At 43.3% G+C, this 17,342-nt stretch overlaps 1 protein-coding gene across 1 annotated transcript in view; it reads left to right on the top strand.

The window, feature by feature from the left end:
- Positions 1 to 17,342, top strand: part of MTHFD1 (methylenetetrahydrofolate dehydrogenase, cyclohydrolase and formyltetrahydrofolate synthetase 1) — a 51,483-nt gene that overhangs the window by 28,122 nt on the left and 6,019 nt on the right. The window contains exons 12-24 of the mRNA XM_036434297.2: positions 179 to 315; positions 1,852 to 1,898; positions 2,512 to 2,619; positions 2,759 to 2,833; positions 4,379 to 4,481; positions 6,443 to 6,519; positions 7,104 to 7,244; positions 8,949 to 9,017; positions 9,274 to 9,385; positions 9,505 to 9,644; positions 12,239 to 12,280; positions 14,568 to 14,668; positions 15,488 to 15,665. Of these exons, the coding sequence (XP_036290190.1) occupies positions 179 to 315; positions 1,852 to 1,898; positions 2,512 to 2,619; positions 2,759 to 2,833; positions 4,379 to 4,481; positions 6,443 to 6,519; positions 7,104 to 7,244; positions 8,949 to 9,017; positions 9,274 to 9,385; positions 9,505 to 9,644; positions 12,239 to 12,280; positions 14,568 to 14,668; positions 15,488 to 15,665 (1,330 nt within the window). The remainder of the gene's footprint in view (positions 1 to 178; positions 316 to 1,851; positions 1,899 to 2,511; positions 2,620 to 2,758; positions 2,834 to 4,378; positions 4,482 to 6,442; positions 6,520 to 7,103; positions 7,245 to 8,948; positions 9,018 to 9,273; positions 9,386 to 9,504; positions 9,645 to 12,238; positions 12,281 to 14,567; positions 14,669 to 15,487; positions 15,666 to 17,342) is intronic.

Raw genomic sequence — 17,342 nt, 5'->3', positions numbered from 1 at the left:
TTTTTAATTTAAAATTAGGGGGAAGGTACAACCAAGACTCCTAAGACCGTTTTCAGATCTTTCGTCTTATTATTCAGGTTAAGAATCGTTCCCTAGAATCTGTTAGATCTGGCTTTAGTGATTCACATCAATTTAATCTCCCTCAATGTAATTTTCCTCTTTTGCTTTCCTCTTGAAGAATAACTCCAACGCCCCTGGGAGAAGGGAAGAGCACGACCACAATTGGGCTGGTGCAAGCCCTCGGCGCCCACCTCCACCAGAACGTCTTCGCGTGTGTGCGGCAGCCCTCCCAGGGCCCCACCTTTGGGATAAAAGGTATCAGTGGGACGAGACTGTGGATGGCCAGAGGACACCTGCCGCTCCCTCGGTCTTCTCTGGCCCCCTTGACCCATGAATGCTCAGGAGTCCTCAGCTTTTTAGACGTTAGCAATGTCTTCCTCACGCCCACCTGTCGTGCTGCTTTTGCTGAAGGCTTTCATCAGATCACCCCAGCTCCTGCTCCTGCTGTCGCTATATGACACTGCACAGGGATTCCTAGCATGAGTACTATGTAGGCAGAGGTGCTTTTGTATGACTAATAGTCAATTGTCATGGTAACAGTCAAGGTAATCAGTCACCATGCTGACTTTCTAGAGACATAGACAAACCCTACAGATGTTTCACCCTGTGGGGATAAGAAAAGCCTACCCTAGTTGAGTATGTGCTTTATATAATACTACCTTTTGTGCTAAGCAGTTTATGCGTATTATTTTATTTTCTAATATAAGATAGTATTATCTCCATTTTGCAATAGCAGTAACTGGGACTTCAGAGGCAACTGGGTCAAAGGCACAATTCTTAAGTACTAGAGTAGGCCCCCATGTCTATTTCGAGCTCTAAAGCAACACTATCCACAATGTTTTTTTCATCTGATTGCATGAAAACACGATGTCAGTAATCATACTTCACCTTCAGTTTTTTATAGCTGCAGTGCTGTAGACATGTTCTTTTAATTAAAGTTATTTTTATCAATTATAATTAAATACAACCCTATTTGCTTGGAGATAGGGCATCACACATTTGCTTGTTCTAATGCTTTCACTAATGTTAATTCGGGGTACCATCTTTGCTCCTTTGCCTGTTGGTTTGTTCTGTTTCATAAATGTGCTGACTTAGCTCTGCTTTTGAGATTGTCTTAACTCTCTTACATATGAATGAGCCTTTTTCTTTGTTCTACTTACTGAACCCGATATCCTCCTTTTCCTCATATCACAAATTGCCCACTTTTTATGGCATGGTCTCTGCCACACCAAAGAAATAAAATTTAAAAATCCATCTCAAGCTGACATTTATCTCACTGATAACTTGAAACCTGGATATTTTTTTGACTGGCCTTTGATTATTATTTCAGAGATGCCAACAAAAATCTAGCAGTTAACCTGTTTCCTAATGTGTATCCTACTTAGGAAGAATTGCAGTCTCTGGGTTTAGTATGTATTTTAAATATTCCTCTTTTTAAAATGCCAGAATAATGTTTATGAAAGTGGAAAATTAAACAGGTTTGCCTTTATGTAACTGTAGGCTGGGGCTTTTAACAGATGTTAGGAATCACGGGGAACCTGTTTCTAAAGATGGTAAGTCGGTATGTATGTGTTCATATTTTTGTTAGACTCGGATTTCAGTTGAGAGGCTGTTCAGCACAAGAAAGACCCGAGTGTTTCAGCTTGTAGAAAAAAAATTAAAGACACTGGTCAAATCTGTCCAAATTGTAGAAAGTAAATAAATAATATGTGTAGCAGTTGCAAAACCGATTTCATTTCCTCTGTGGAGAAACATGCCTAACTTGAGCTTCACCCTTGACCTATCCTCTAGGTGGCGCTGCAGGAGGTGGCTACTCTCAGGTCATTCCTATGGAAGAGGTAAAGTGTTCTGGGATTTGGTTGCCTCAGACCCTTTATTATGGTTTTTCCTTCTAGAAATTAAGCTTTATTGTTTAGGTCTTAGTGGACAAATGACTTATTTCTCAGCAGAATGACAAGGGGAAAAAATCTTAATTTGCAAAGTTGTGAGGCAGCTTCGTTTTTTTCACAAGGACTTCAAAGTCTGGCTTTCAAGGGGAATTAATAATTTTAAGCAAGGGATCAAATGAAGCATGATATTGACAAGAACCAACATGGAGTAAATTCAGAGCAATAATTGCAGAAACAGGAACAGTGTATAGGCAGAGAGTTGGGTTGCTCCACTGTACTCCTTGCTTACTGTTTAAAGGACACGATAGTGTCTTCAGTAACTCAGTGTTGCTGTTGATTTTGGTGGAATGTGTTTGTTGTTTCTGGACATGTCTCTTAGGGAAAACCACAGTTTCTTCTGAAGACAGTAATTTATGTATTCAAGATCTGCCCGTATAGGGGGTTTGTCCACTAGCTGTGCTGGCATCATCTGTCCATTGGCTTTGACATGGGGATTGATTTGATTGGAATAGAATGGATGTTGGGAGGTTAGAAGACTAATGTGGCTTCTGCTCTTTCACAGTTTAATCTGCACCTCACTGGTGACATCCACGCCATCACTGCAGCTAATAACCTCGTTGCCGCGGCCATCGATGCCCGGATGTTCCATGAACAGACTCAGACGGACAAGGTGGGCACAGAGGCCCCTGGGCACTTTTGAAAGGGTTCAAGCACCTGAATTAATGTTGGTCCCTTTGGTACTAGTGATACAGGAAGCACTGCAGTGAGGTTCCTTTCATTTAAAAGCCCTTTTCCTCCTCCTCTTCCAGGCTCTCTATAATCGTTTGGTACCATCAGTAAATGGAGTGAGAAAGTTTTCTGATATCCAAATCCGAAGGTTACGGGTAAGCTTTCCCTTTTCATTTTTGATATTTGTATGACACTGGGTAAATGGTAAGAGGTAGAAATCTCCTTGGAGTGGCCTATTTTGGGTAAAGTTACCTCCATAACCATAGTCAAGATCATAATCAACATACAAAGCTTGGCAGTAGATGTTATTTCTCATTTACCTAGAAGTTATAATTGGTTATCATGAAATAAATAAAGCACTGACCACCTGCCCTCAGCTACAAAGACTGACACCTCCTTTACAGCATGGCAGCATAGCGCTTCTGAAATTTGAATCTCTGTTTTTCCCAGTATCGGGACTTTAAGCATGGATGGTTATTTCTCTATTTATCTTGAGTTTCTATGAAAAATAAGTAGTCATTAAATATTCACTATACCAACCACATAGCCAGAAATCTCACTCCTAGATATTTATCCAAGAGAAATAAAACTTGTGTTCATACAAAAACATGAATGTTTTTAGTAGCTCTATTAAAAAAAAATCTCCAAAATTGAAAAAACAGCCCAAAGGTCCTTCAGTGGGTGATTGGATAAACAAACTGGCACAGCTATATATACACTGAGTGGCCAGATTATTATGATCTCTGAACATAATAATAATCTGGCCACTCAGTGTATATCCTATATAATAAAAGGCTAATATGCAAATAGTCCCCTTGACCAGGAGTTCTACAGGCAGGTCGGCCAACTGCCCATGTCCCCTTCCCTTGGCCAAGCTGGCCAGACTTCACCCATCCATTAATTCTTGCACTGGGCCTCTAATATATATACATACAGTATAAAAGCCTAAGTGACCATTACAACTAGATGACCGACCAGTAGCTATGGTGCACACAGACCACCAGGGGGCAGTCGCTCAATGCAGGAGCTGCCCCCTGGTGGTCAGTGTGCTCCCACAGCCAACCTCTGGTGGTTCCTCCCCCGCAGCTGGCTGATTGGCCCTGATGGCCCGATTGGGCCCTGATAACCGTGCAGGCCAACGAACCCCACCTGTGCACCTAGCCTCTAGTCTTACAGTAAAAGGGAATGAACCATTAAATTCCTTGTATGTGTTATCAACAGTATTTATATTCTCACTTTATTTTTAATTTTTACAACTTGATATTTTGATGCTGTAAGAATAACCCATGAAGCTCCCCATGGAAGCAGGATATTTTTCCATTGATTTTTAGAGAGAATGGGAAGGGTGTGAGCCAGAGAGACATCGGTGTGAGAGAGGGAGACATTGATTGGTTGCCTCCCACAGGTCCTCCGACCGTGATCTTGTCTGCAATAGAGGTACATGCCCTTGAATGGACTTTAACCTGAGACCCTTCAGTCCGAGGGCTGATGCTCTGCCAAACCAGCCAGGGCCAAACATTTTAATAATATTTTGTGCACATGTGACTAATAAATCAAGGCTTAGCAAAAGGGATCATAGTTTTCCCTTCTGAATTTAGTTGGTTTCTGTTTCCTAGAGGGGGAATTAAAAATTTTTTTAAATTTATTATGCTTTTGTTTTGTTTGTCTTACGTTATGTTTTCATTTTACTGCCTCTTCAGAGACTAGGCATTGAAAAGACCGACCCTACCACACTGACAGATGAAGAGATAAGCAGATTTGCAAGATTGGATATTGATCCGGAAACCATAACTTGGCAAAGAGGTACAAGAGCCATATACACACCCCATCTGCTTTGGTTTCACTGCACATGCCACACCCTTTGTAAGGGTTGTTAAAATGTGAAGTCTGGAAGCTTGTGTATTGATATTTTTATGGTTAAGACATGACCAAGATGGTGACTTACTCATTTCTCTGCCCACTTCCATCCCTCTCCTTATTAGCTGTATTCAAACCTCCTTTTCTTGGATAAGTTGGACGTTTGCTGGCTATTCATTGTTGACTGGGGTAAGGGTAGTTTCAAAGAAGTTCATGCATAAACCAAAAATAACATTTTGCAAGTTTTATTTTATGAAAAAAATTTTAGTGTCATGAAGTAGAAAAATTACGTTCCGTCACTTCTTGAATCAAGTTGCTCTTTATTCTCAGAACCCTTGTCTGGCATAAGCGACTTGATTTTCCTTGTAGCTCTCTAGCTTGCCTGCTCAGTTTCACCTCATTTTAGTAGACTCTGTTCTAACAAAGTAGGTAGCCTTCAAGGTTCAGGCATGCAATTTAGTGAGTGAGCTGCCTGGCATCACTGCCATATGTTACTTTTCTCTATATACAACTAGCCCAGCTTCGAGTTTTATTTTGTACCAAGAGGGCATCCATCTATCCTGTATCCCTGCTGGGAAGGAATTTTCATCATCATGCGGAATGCAACTGACAGCCAATTTATTGACTGTTTTGTGATTTTCACTGGCTCAGTAACTGTTGCTAGCTAATGGCATTTTTAAGATGACTCTCATCATATAAAAACACACTGATGTTTCAGTTTTTTGCTTCAACAGCTTTAGACAAATAGTATAACATTTTATGAGGAATAAGCTAAAGTTCTCTTTGAAAATTAGTATCTCATTCACTTTTCCTTTACTTTAATGTCAATTTATTTCAAAAGCAGACCAGGGGGAGGAAATGGATTGTACCTATTTACTGGTTATTATTTTATACAGAGAAATTAGACACAAAGAACTTGACACTATATATATTTTTTAGAATAAGGATATGCTTTAACAACACATTATATCTTCATTTATCAAGTGTGTTGGGGGTGTGTTTGAGTGTGTGTCCCTCTGCATACTGTACAAAACTGCTCTGGATGTTTACAGTTTTTATAGAAAATAATGTGGCATGTTATCAAGTGTCTTAAAAATGCCTCTCCTCTTTGACTCAGAGTATAATTAGCGCATTGTTGTTCTTTTCTTTTCTTTTTATTGAATTTATTGGGGTGACACTGGTTAACAAAATTATACGGGTTTCAGGTACACGGTTCCACAACACATCATCTGTACACTGTATTGTATGTTCACCACTCCAAGTCAGGTCTCTGTTTTGTGTTTTGTTATTGTTTGACACATCATACAAAAAAAAACCCCACGAAATTGGAAACACACTAAAATGTTACCAGTAATTTGTCCTGGGAGATGGAAGTAAGACTAGTTAGCTGGTTGATCCTTGTCATGTTTGGATAGATACTCTGTCATCTGAATGGAGATTCTTCTCCTCAGCAAGCTGAAGGGAAGAGCAGGTATGTTATCTAGCATGCTTCCAAAGGCATTTGCCTGGCCCTGCGTGTATGGCCCTGCGTGTTTCTCGGGATTGGTGTAAGGTCAGTGAGTCATCTGGCAGCACAGCATAGACCTTTGCCTTTTGAAAAACAGTGGGCCTGCTGGTTTTCTTGTAAGCTCAAATATGCTTTAAAACAGGTTCCAGATTGAGTTATCTAGACAGAATAAAACCAAGCCAGTTCACATTGTTTTTTCTTTAAAAATAACTCCTGTACACGTAATATATATGTACATCATGTCTTAATTTGAACCCGTATTCTAGCTTTGCTATTGGTTTTAAAATAAAATGTTAATAGACAGGCATTAAGTTGGACTTGTTGCTCTACAATTGGCTGATTCCTTTAACTTTATGGTCCTTTTCCTAACACTGTCCTGTGTCTTCCCTTTCCAATGTAGTGCTGGATACCAATGATAGATTCCTGAGGAAGATCACAGTTGGACAGGCTCCAACGGAGAAGGGTTACACACGGACGGTAACTATTTGTTCCTTTCTCAGTAAATTAGTTCCAGTGAGCCATATCCTTGTCTCTTTCCTCCTCCTCCATCCGCTCCCACCGACTGGTACTGCCGGGTGCTTTTCTGCCTGTTCCTTGTAAAATGGAAGTGAATAGGCGTGTGGGATTGAGCACTCCTGACAGCTTTTGCAGTAAATCCATGTGTCACCTGTGTGTTCTCCCCCCGGCATTATTTCCTGGAGGTGGAGACCCAAGTGAATGTCAGTGCACACAAGTTGATTAAAATTGTGGCCTCTTTGCAGTATATCTCCTTGGTGTAAGAGCTTCTGTGTTGTGTTTTAGGGAAATCATACTACGAGCTGCTTTCACAGGATTGTCCTACTAGAATATTTATTTTGAAGATTTGACTAATCAAAGTCTTGGAATAATTGCAAGTTTTTTCTGTTGAGCAGAACTGGTTTCATTAAGTTCTTTCTGTGTTAACTGTTATTCTACTCATTTAAGCTTTTGTTTAAGCTGTGGATGCAAACAAGGATTACTTTTGCAATTCACTGTTGTGGTTTAACGTAGTTTTCCCTATTGTGTCTCTTTCCTTCCAACAGACCCAGTTTGATATCTCTGTGGCCAGTGAAATCATGGCTGTCCTGGCCCTCACCAGTTCCCTGGAAGACATGAGAGAGAGACTGGGCAAAATGGTGGTGGCATCCAGCAAGAAAGGGGAGCCCATCAGCACTGAGGATCTGGTGTGTACCCCACCTTTGGGCCAGTGATGCACCTGTGTCCTTTGTCCCAGGGTCATGGCGGTTCTAAGTAACAAAAATTATGCTGCAATTAACCAATACATTTAAGATAATTTTGTTGCTGACAAGGTCATTAGGAAATTTATAAAATGTACTTCATGGTGAGTAAATACTCCAGTAGTATGCTCCAGTTACATACCACAGGTTTCAGATGGTTTGAGCAACATGTTGAGCCTGAGAGTATTCACAGAAGTGGCTATATGGCTTCAGTTTGCAGAGGGCACCAGAGTCCGAGTGAGGCCCTTAGTTGCTGAGCTTGGGATCATACCCTGGCCTCTCCCCATGACGCCTCCCTATGCAGAGGCCACTTGTCATGAGTCTGTTGGCCATCACTGTATCCATGCTGATAAACACACTGGGAATAATTTATTACCCAGTTATCTGATGATCCTACAAGGTTGGTTCTTTACAGATTTATTTCTGAACTGTCAACAAGATAATATATGAGGTTTGAAATGAGATGATTTTACAGATTAAATTTCTTAACTTGACTTTAGAGAGAGGATGGAGAGAGAAAAACATCAACGTAAGAGAGAAACATCAATTGGTTGCCTGTTGTAAATGTCCCAACCAGGGACCAAACCTATAACCCAGGCATATGCCCTGATCAGGAATCCAAACAGGGACCCTTCAGGGCATGGCACAGTGCTCCAACAAACTGAGCCACACGGGCCAGGGCTGGATTAACTCTTTAAAGGTCCGTTTGTTTGACACGCCCCAAGTATGGATGGCCTATCATTAAGCAAGCAGTATGTCAGATGAACTCATTCCAATGAACCAGATCCTTGGGGAGGGAGTGGGGGAGAGGACATTAACATCCTCTTTTTACAGTTAATATGTGTAAAAAAAAAAATTATTTAAATTTTTTACATCCAAAGCAGAAACTCATAAAACTAAATATAAATGGGGTTTATAGTTTTATTTTACTTTGTCTCCAGTTTTTCAGCTGTGGATGGAGGGCCTAGAAGAGTGGCCTGGAGTTTAAGAGTTGGTGTTGAATTCCTGGGTAAATTCTTAGTTTTTGCTTTGGCTTGTGGCCACTTCTCCCCAGACACCAAAGTTACAAATAATTCAGTACCCAAAGGACTAGCATCTGCTTGTGTAAACTAGTCTAAAATGGATTCCCCTCGTCCATCAGCAGCAGAACTTGATTGACATGCTGTTTCCAGAGTGACGCTTTTTCCAAGAATTACACGTGAATGTCATTTTTATTCTAGCTGTTCTCTCTGCTTAAAATAACTGGCAAATTCAGAGTATATCCAGAAAAAATTAAATAACTGAATAAATGAATGGTCTAGTTCAGATAGAACTACTAATTGGTCTAAGACAGCTAAAAAAGGAAGACCTACGAGTGCTGAGTTTTGGTTTTAACAGTGTTTCCCAAAGTGTGGTACGCGTACCCCCAGAGGTACAGGAAGAGATTGGTGGGGGTACCGGAAGAGATTGGTGGGGGTACGCATTGCACCAGAGTTTGGTGCAACTGCACCGTGCTTAGCTGCGCCTAATTCTATGTTCTCATGAGTACGAGGGGTACTCAGCATTACGAAAATTATAGAAGGGGTACACATGTGTCAAAAGTTTGGGAAACACTGGAGAAGACTGGTATTTTGCTGGTCGGAGTCGACACACTGTACCTTTGTTTTCCAGGGGGTGAGTGGAGCGCTGGCCGTGCTCATGAAGGACGCCATCAAACCCAACCTCATGCAGACACTGGAGGTGAGCAGAGCGGCTCAGCCTTTTGGAATCGGTTTTCTGTGTCCGCGCTTCCATAGGGGAGTCAAGACTTTCCTGCCTGCTCATCTCTCTCCATTCTTCCTCGAGGTTGCAGTTGGGACATTGCTGTCATAAAAGAGGCAGCTTCATCTTAACTTTTTGGGATGTCTCTTTCTTTGGGATTCCAGCTAACTTTCCTTTTCGCTACGGGATCCGTTTTGAAGCAGGATTGGCAGATTCATTGTCGTGGTTTCCACAGGGCACTCCGGTGTTTGTTCATGCTGGACCGTTTGCCAACATCGCACACGGGAATTCCTCTATCATTGCAGACCGCATTGCACTCAAGCTTGTGGGTCCTGAAGGATTTGTAGGTGAGTATTTTTGCATAGTCAGTGAATAGATATTTTTTTTGTTTTTGTTTTTTGGGGTTTTTTTAGCATCAAGGGAGTTGGGATAGCATTTTTACTGTTGCTTTTCTCCTTACTTACAGTGACGGAAGCAGGATTTGGAGCAGACATTGGAATGGAAAAGTTTTTTAACATCAAATGCCGGTATTCCGGTCTCCGCCCTCACGTGGTGGTGCTTGTTGCCACTGTCAGGGCTCTTAAAATGCACGGAGGTGGCCCCACGGTGAGGACCATGAGTAGGAAGAGTCCACCCTGGTCGGTTTTCTCAGTGGTTAGAGCATCAGCCTGCAAACTGAAGAGTCTCGAGTTCAGTTCCCAGTCAAGGGCACATACCTGAGCTGCAGGTTTGATCCCTGGCCCCAGTTGAAACTCGTGTGGGAGGCAACCAGGCAACCAATATCTCTCTCTCTCTCTCTCTCTCTCTCTCTCTCTCTCTCTCTCTCTCTCTCTCTCTCTCTCTCTCTCTTTCTGTCTCTCTTTGCCTCTCCCAATCCCCTCCCTTCCTCTCTTCCACTCTCTCTGAAAGTCAATGGAAAAAATATCCTTGAGTGAGGAATAACCAAAAAAAATAGTAGGAAGAGTCTGATTGTCAGGAATAATCTGAAGGCTGAAGGGAAGCTGCATGGCTCTGCCTGTTTCTTCATTAAGCAGCTCTTATTCTCATGACTAATAGGGTGTCAAAAGCAAGGGATGTTCAGGCAGCTCTTGTGCTAGCCTCTTATCACTTGTAGACACCACCAGCTCGCGGCATTTTCCGAGGGCTGAAATAGCATCATGGCCTACCTTTCTGAGGAAAACGTCTGATCATATCTAAATGCCTCCAAGGACATGTGCTTGCTATTCCTTCAAAAAATTCCTGTATGGTCAGACTGTTCTTTTAAAACCTAGGTCCCATTTTTCCTCCAAAGAGTGACACTGGCAGCCAACCAACAAAACGATTTAGCGGAAAGGTCCACCCTTCTGGAGAGAGGTGCATGCTGGACGGGACCGCCAGCGTCCTGAGTGGGCGGGGGAGAGGGAGAAGGGGAGAGATGCTTGCTCGCTCGGGACTGCCCATGGGTAATACAAACAGGTTAGGACTGGGTTATTTCAACTCCAACCTGAACTTGGAGTTTTCTCGAGTCCCTGTTGGCTGGAAATTTCACTTTACATTCCGATACTGTAGCACCTTTCCTCAGCGCCTGCATGTGAAGACGGGGTGCTGGTGTTCAGAAAGTCCTTGAAGAATTCAGTTCCTGTCCTAGGAGCTGGTCCTCTGACTTGGGAAAGAAGACCTCCCTCCCCCGCAGAACAAAAGCAGTGTTTCTTAGTGTAGCGGCCACTCCAGCAGTTCTCAAGCCCTTTGGTCTCAGAACTTATTTCTACCCCTAAAAATTAATGAGGGCCTGAAGGAACTTTTATTTAGGGGGTTATATCTATTGATACTTACTATATGGGGAATTAAAGCTGAGTTAATATTAACATAATTTTTTTTTTTAATGAAAAGTTAATGTATTTTCCAAAACAAAATTCAGGCATTGTACATTTTTCAGATCTCTTCAGTATCTGGTTTTGTTGAAGGCCACTGGATTCTCTTCTGCATTTGATCTTTTGTGATATCCCATGTCCCATAGTCTTTGGAAAAGTCCATTATATAATGAGAGAGAGAATGAGAGAAAAGAGTTATAATATCTTAGAATTATTGTGGAAATAGTCTTGACCTTGTGGACCCTATGGAAGGATTCGGTCTCAGGCCTCGCTGTGAGAACCGCTGCCATAACACAGCCCCCACCTCCAGTTTTGCTTGTCTCTGAGGTACAAAGCACCCCTAACCCAGGATGCCCCTTTCTGCTAGCAGTGCAGATGGCCTCACTCTCTTTCCTTCTTAAGTATAACCAACATTTCTCTCTTGCACCCCTTCACTCATCCTCACAACTTTGCACCTTCATTTCCTTTCTCCTGATCTCCTGGTCTAAAACATATGCCGGCCCTTAACCTGGGCAGCACTGAGGAGGGTTTTACACACACTCCTCTGCTAAGGAGCCAGACCTGCTCACATTACCTTGTGGGGCTAAACGAGGTAACTCGGGTCCCTGCTTCCAGCCCCACCTCTCCGTGGCCCCTGGTGGAGTTGGAGGAATGGGAGCAGACCAAGCTGAAAAACCGAAGGCTTCTTAATCACTGTCCCTGGCCCCAGTGGGGTTCCTGGGTCAGCACCTTCACCCCCATGCTCATCCCTGTGGGTGCAGCAGGGCCAGGCCACCAGATGCCTCTCTAACAGTGGACTGACTTACGGCTTACGCATCCTGAGACCGTTAAGTACGCTGTGATCAAGGAAGAGAACCCGTGTGTGTGGTTTCCCTGCCGTTGGTATTGCTCCTGCATCCCAGTTCAGATCCCCAAGGGCGTGGCTTGGCTCTGCAGACCCGCTCATGGCCCCAGCACAGGGCTTACACAGACTCCCTTGGTGGCATGTCAAGGTGGCCTTTGGCGGACTGACAGCTGCCTTTTTCCCTGTACTAACCTTCACTTCCACCCCTCTGCTGTGGGTGTCCCTCAGATGTTATTGCCCCTGACTAGACTACATCCTCCTTCCCCGCTCACCCCCATAGATGCATCCTTTCTCTCCACCAAGGTCCACTCTTCTCAAAGCAGCCATCTTTGTTCTGTGCTGTAGGATTGGTTGTGTGTCCTAAATCCTTAGGCCAGGAAACAACCTTAAACTGTCCTATAGCCCCAAACAGCAGCTCCTGGCCTTAACACATGGCACACACCAGTTTAAGCTGATATTTAACTGTAAATAGAAAATGCCTCTGACTTTGCTTCCTTTCCTTCCAGGTTACTGCCGGAGTGCCACTTCCCAAGGCTTACATAGAGGAGGTAACTCCAATCATTTCTAATTATTTGACCTAGAACGCACCACAGGCTGAATCAGCATATCTCAACCGGCTCATTTGGAGTCGAGTGGAGGTATCCCTCTGACCCAGGAATGCTCTCAGCCTGCAGGGTGCCCAAGAATTGGGTTAAATGAAGTAGGGAAGAAGTGCCTCATAAGACAGAATTGTCCCACAGAGGATACCAGTAAAACCACTGCCCTTGATTAGCGGTGGTTCTCAAACTGGGAGTTTTATTTCCAGGGATGTTTGACAATGTTGAGAGACATTTTTTATTATAACTTGTGGGGAGTGCTACTGAAATTCAGTGGGTAGAGGCCAGGGATGCTGTGAAACATCCTTCAGGGATGCACGGGGCAGCCCCAACTACAAAGAATGATTTGGCCCAAAATGTTAAGTGCTGAGGTTGAGAAATCCTGCTCTAGACTAATGGAAGTTTCTTTGTCTTCCCTGGACTGGCAGGTGGATTCCCAAATGCCATTCCAATCAGAAGCAAACACAGGGACCTTTTCCGGGATGTCTTTTCTCCTGCGGCGTCCTGGTTATTTTTCTAGGCAAAATTTCCATAAGCTGCTCTGGTTTGTAGCATCCAGCAGGAGCTCAAACAATTGTGAGCTTGAACTTTTTCATATTTGTGTCATTTGCCATAAAAAAAAATCTCCAGAGCCTGTGTGGGGTGTTTGAGAGAGGCCCTCTAACAAGATGGTAAGGTCAGCCACTGTCACTAATTCAAATTTTCTGTCTTTTTTGGAAACTTAAATTATCAAGCAATACAGGTCACTGTTTAGGCTCCAAATGAAGTATTTCAGAAGCAGCTAGAAAAGATTTGTCAGTGCCTTGAGTCTGCCTGTCTTCTGAGCTGTGATTTGCCTTTTATGGTCATTTGTCTGACTCACGCGTGGGAGTGCAATTCGCGGTTCTGGCCCTACTGCCACCCCACCGCCTTCCCTGTGTCTGATTAGGACGACTGCCCCTAACTGGCCCAGCTGGTATCTTCATTTAAGAAATTCCTCTTATTTAAAACTGTTCTCAATCAGCCTTACATTTTTAATTGGTTTTCATGTGACTGGAGGTAAAGAATTAACAGTGCTTTTTAGAATATCAAGTAATCCTAATCTTGGTTTTTATTTATTAAAAGAAAAACACCAACCATGATTATAAGGATCTCAGATGTTTTATACTTTTACCTTACTTATTTTTTTTCCTGCTGTTTCATGGAATCCCCAAACCCAGAGCTATTACTGCTGGTTTTGCTCATGATCCAGTGTATATTGCTTTATATATGACTATTATATATTTTTAAAATATTTAATGTATTTTTAAGCTTATGTTAGTATCATACCCTTTGTCTAAAAATTAAACAGTATAAGAATATAACATGTAACTTGAATCTTTTTAACGGTTTTCTGTATAATTCTCAACATTACAACAAACTTCATGATATATACATAAATTTTTATATTTGTACAAAAATGGAATTAAGTTCTCCATTGCTTTGCAACTTAGTACATTTTTTTGCAACTAAATACACTTTTGACAGGTTCCGTGTAATATAGATTATCTCATTTCTCTTAGCTTCTCCATGATAAACATTTATTGAGTGTGTATATTATAAATCCCCTATGAAAAAAGTTTGTGTTACTTGCAGTTTTTCAGTGCTGCAGGAAACATATTTAAACATATGTTTCCTTAGTTTCTTTCCTTTAAATTACATGTTATTTGGTTCTTATTTTCTGTTGCCCCCAGTAAAGTTTCATGGTTAAATTCATTAAGATCTCTGTGATAGCATCCCTGATTACCTGCAGTACTCAAAGCAGCTGTACAATAAATGCCAGGCACTGAGCTAGGCCCTGTCTTGTGACGGAAGGGTCTGTGCAACCCTGGGTAGAGTTAGTGCCATTATTTCATAGGAGTACATGAAATCTAGAAACAGGGGTTAGAAACATGATTTCTTTAAGGGCATCTGACCCCCTTCAAACAGCACGTGTGCTGTTGGGATGCGGTGTGATGAGGGCAGACAGAGCAGCTCTCGTGTTGCCAGGACAGCCAGGGCACAGGCACCACCCCACTCCATGCTAACGTTGGCGGCTCCTCAGCGCGCACTCGCCGTGGTGGGAGGTGCGTCAGCTGACCTGCGCCCCCAGCTTGTCCCCACAGTGAGTGGCTCCGGCTTGAGGAGACAGGTCCCCCTTTAAGAAAAGCCTGGAGCCATCTTCAGCTGTGCTCTCTCTGGCCTCACGGACGGACCAACACCTTCACTGTTGTTCTTACAGAACCTGGAGCTGCTTGAAAAGGGCTTCAGTAACTTGAAGAAACAAATTGAAAATGCCAGGATGTTTGGCGTCCCCGTAGTGGTGGCTGTGAATGCATTCAAGTAAGTGCGGTGGCAGGGCCCGGGGACGGCGGAAACTGGTCAGAAAAGGTCTCCTGGCGCTTTCAGCTCTCTTTTGATTCGGTTACTCCTCTTGGTTGTTACCGCTGTGCTTCAGGGGCCCTTAAAGGAGCCTGCGCTCTGGCGGGCCCGCACGCAGCACTGTGAACCCGTCACCTCGCCCACTGAGGGTTCAGGCTCAGATTTGGCTCCCGGGTGTCCCCTCCTTCCCACCAGGTGAAGCGGGTAACACGTAGGCCTGCCGTTAAATGTTCCGTTTGGTGTCCATAGGCCTTGTGAGCCAGCAGGAGGTCACGGCCCCGCAGAGCTGCATTATTTCTCTGAGCCCGGCGGGATGTTGTAATGACAAAGAGTCGAACGTATTGAGCTGGAAGTGTTCCTGTGAGAGAGGACTCGCGTGGGCTGTGTAAATATCGTAATGCTGCTTTTGGTCTTATTATAACGGCCTAATCACAGCAGAATGGGAAGCAAAGTATTTTTAAAGCATGTACATATCAATTCCTATGATACACCTGGAGTGGCCTGGGTACTCCGACAGCTCAACCTCATGACATCCCAAATGAAATAAGTGCTGTGATCATTCCCACTTTACCCACGTGGGATCCAGGCACATAAAGCTAAGTGGCTGGCCGGAAGTCACCTAGTAAATCGTGGAAGCTGGGATTCAGACCTAAGCAACGTTACTTGATTAATGTCACTTTATCAGCAGGTAATTCACTTGGGTTTTAGTGGCAAAAACAGGAGAGATTCTGTCCTCCTTGGATATTGTCAATTCTCTAACATGAAGCGCTGCCTTTTCAGGACAGATACAGAGACCGAGCTGGACCTCGTCAGCCGCCTCGCCAAAGAACACGGGGCTTTCGACGCCGTGAAGTGTACCCACTGGGCACAAGGGGGCAAGGGTGCCCTAGCCCTGGCTCAGGCCGTCCAGAAAGCAGCTCAGGCACCCAGCAACTTCCGGCTCCTGTATGACCTCGAGGTGGGTTACTTGCTCTGTGCAAAAAACCAAAAAGCACAATGAGGTTTCTGTGTGGCTGCCTCTGTCAGAGCCTGTGTTTAACAGCTTCAGCTCTGTGGGTCTGATTCCCATGTAGATGAGTTACACAGCCTGGACCCTCAACTCTAGACAGCTTTCTTACCGACCATATTGCTGCACACACACCGAGTCAGGGTCCAGGCGAGAAGACCGGGGAGGTTGGCTAACGTCCTAGCTTTTGGAGAGGCTTACAGCGCAGATTCTCTCCTGCAGGAGGAAGGGTCCTGTATAAGAGCGTAATTCACAACAGCCTTTAACCCAAGGCACCACCCACATGAGGGCAAGTTGACACGGGGCTACGGCCGGGCTCAGATAAGTTTGCCAACCGCTTCCCAGTAATTGGGGCAAGCCGCATGTTGCTAAGCTCACTTCCTGGTACAGAGCTGCCTCGAGTTCAGAGAAGCCCTCAGGTGCAAAACCACGCACCCCAGAAGGCTTTAGCATTTTTTCCCATCAATGAGTAAACTATACGGTGTCTGGCCCAAGCAGAAGCACTGCTTATTCTGTGTCCAATAAAGTGTAAAGCTAGTTCAGAGAAAGGTGGTTTATGTTAGAGAGTTTGTATTTTCCTTTCTTTGTCCATGTATTTCAGGTTGTGATTGGACAGTAAGTGGTATGCCCACAACTAGGAACTTCATTAGGAACTTGGGATGGGTGTGGTAGCAAATTCTCTTAAGCATGTTCTTGGCTTGGTTTTTAAAAGATAATCATAGACTTTCAAAAATTGACATTAAAAAAAAGCCATAAAAGGTTATTTCCAAAGGTAGAAGGAAGAAGCCCTATTACTCTTGAATTTTAACATTCTTTTGTTTCTCTGTGCCTCTTGCATAGATAATAATACACTGGCAGTTAATTAACAATGCCCTTTGGATGCAGACATTTTCCTATGGAGCTTTAGTTTCACAGACAGGTTGAAAAATCTATTCAACCAATGAACACACATGCAAAGCCTTTCTAGGCGTCCTCTCTAAGCCTCATCCGCAGTGCCTGCTGTTAGGAACCCCAGGCCTTGAAGGTGAGCAGGAGACCTCCTTCCTTATAACCCATTTCTGCTTGGAACTTGGCTCTGAAGAACCTGAGGCTGCCACTTTTTGTCTTATCCCGCATCTGCGGGTCTTAAATCACCCTTGCTTCAGAAGTTCTGAATTTGCCTTGGCACATAGAGCCCAATCATAAGACACACATGAAATTAATCTCTGTTGCATCTTAATGTTTTTATTTTTAAAATAATATATTTTCTATTGATTTTTTTTTTTTTAAACAGAAAGGAAGGGAGAGGGATAGAGAGTTAGAAACATTGATGAGAGAGAAACATCCATCAGCTGCCTCCTGCACACCCCCTACTGGGGATGTGCCCACACCCAAGGTACATGCCCTTGATCAGAATCGAACCTGGGATCCTTCAGTCCACAGGCCAATACTCTATCCCCTTAGCCAAACTGATTAGGGCACTGTTGTATCTTTATAAGCCATAAATGAATTACTTTATTCCTATCCATTATGTAAAGCCCTTCATAAATTATCACTGTTTAGTTCAATAGGGAACTTTTTTTTTTATAGATTATTATTCCTTTAAAAAAAAACAAAATTCACCCAATGCATTCTTTTAGCTTCAGTTGC

Source organism: Pipistrellus kuhlii, unplaced genomic scaffold (genome assembly GCF_014108245.1).
Source record: "Pipistrellus kuhlii isolate mPipKuh1 unplaced genomic scaffold, mPipKuh1.p scaffold_m20_p_1, whole genome shotgun sequence".
Classification (NCBI taxonomy): Eukaryota; Metazoa; Chordata; class Mammalia; order Chiroptera; family Vespertilionidae; genus Pipistrellus; species Pipistrellus kuhlii.
This window is presented reverse-complemented; position numbering and strand designations above follow the sequence as displayed.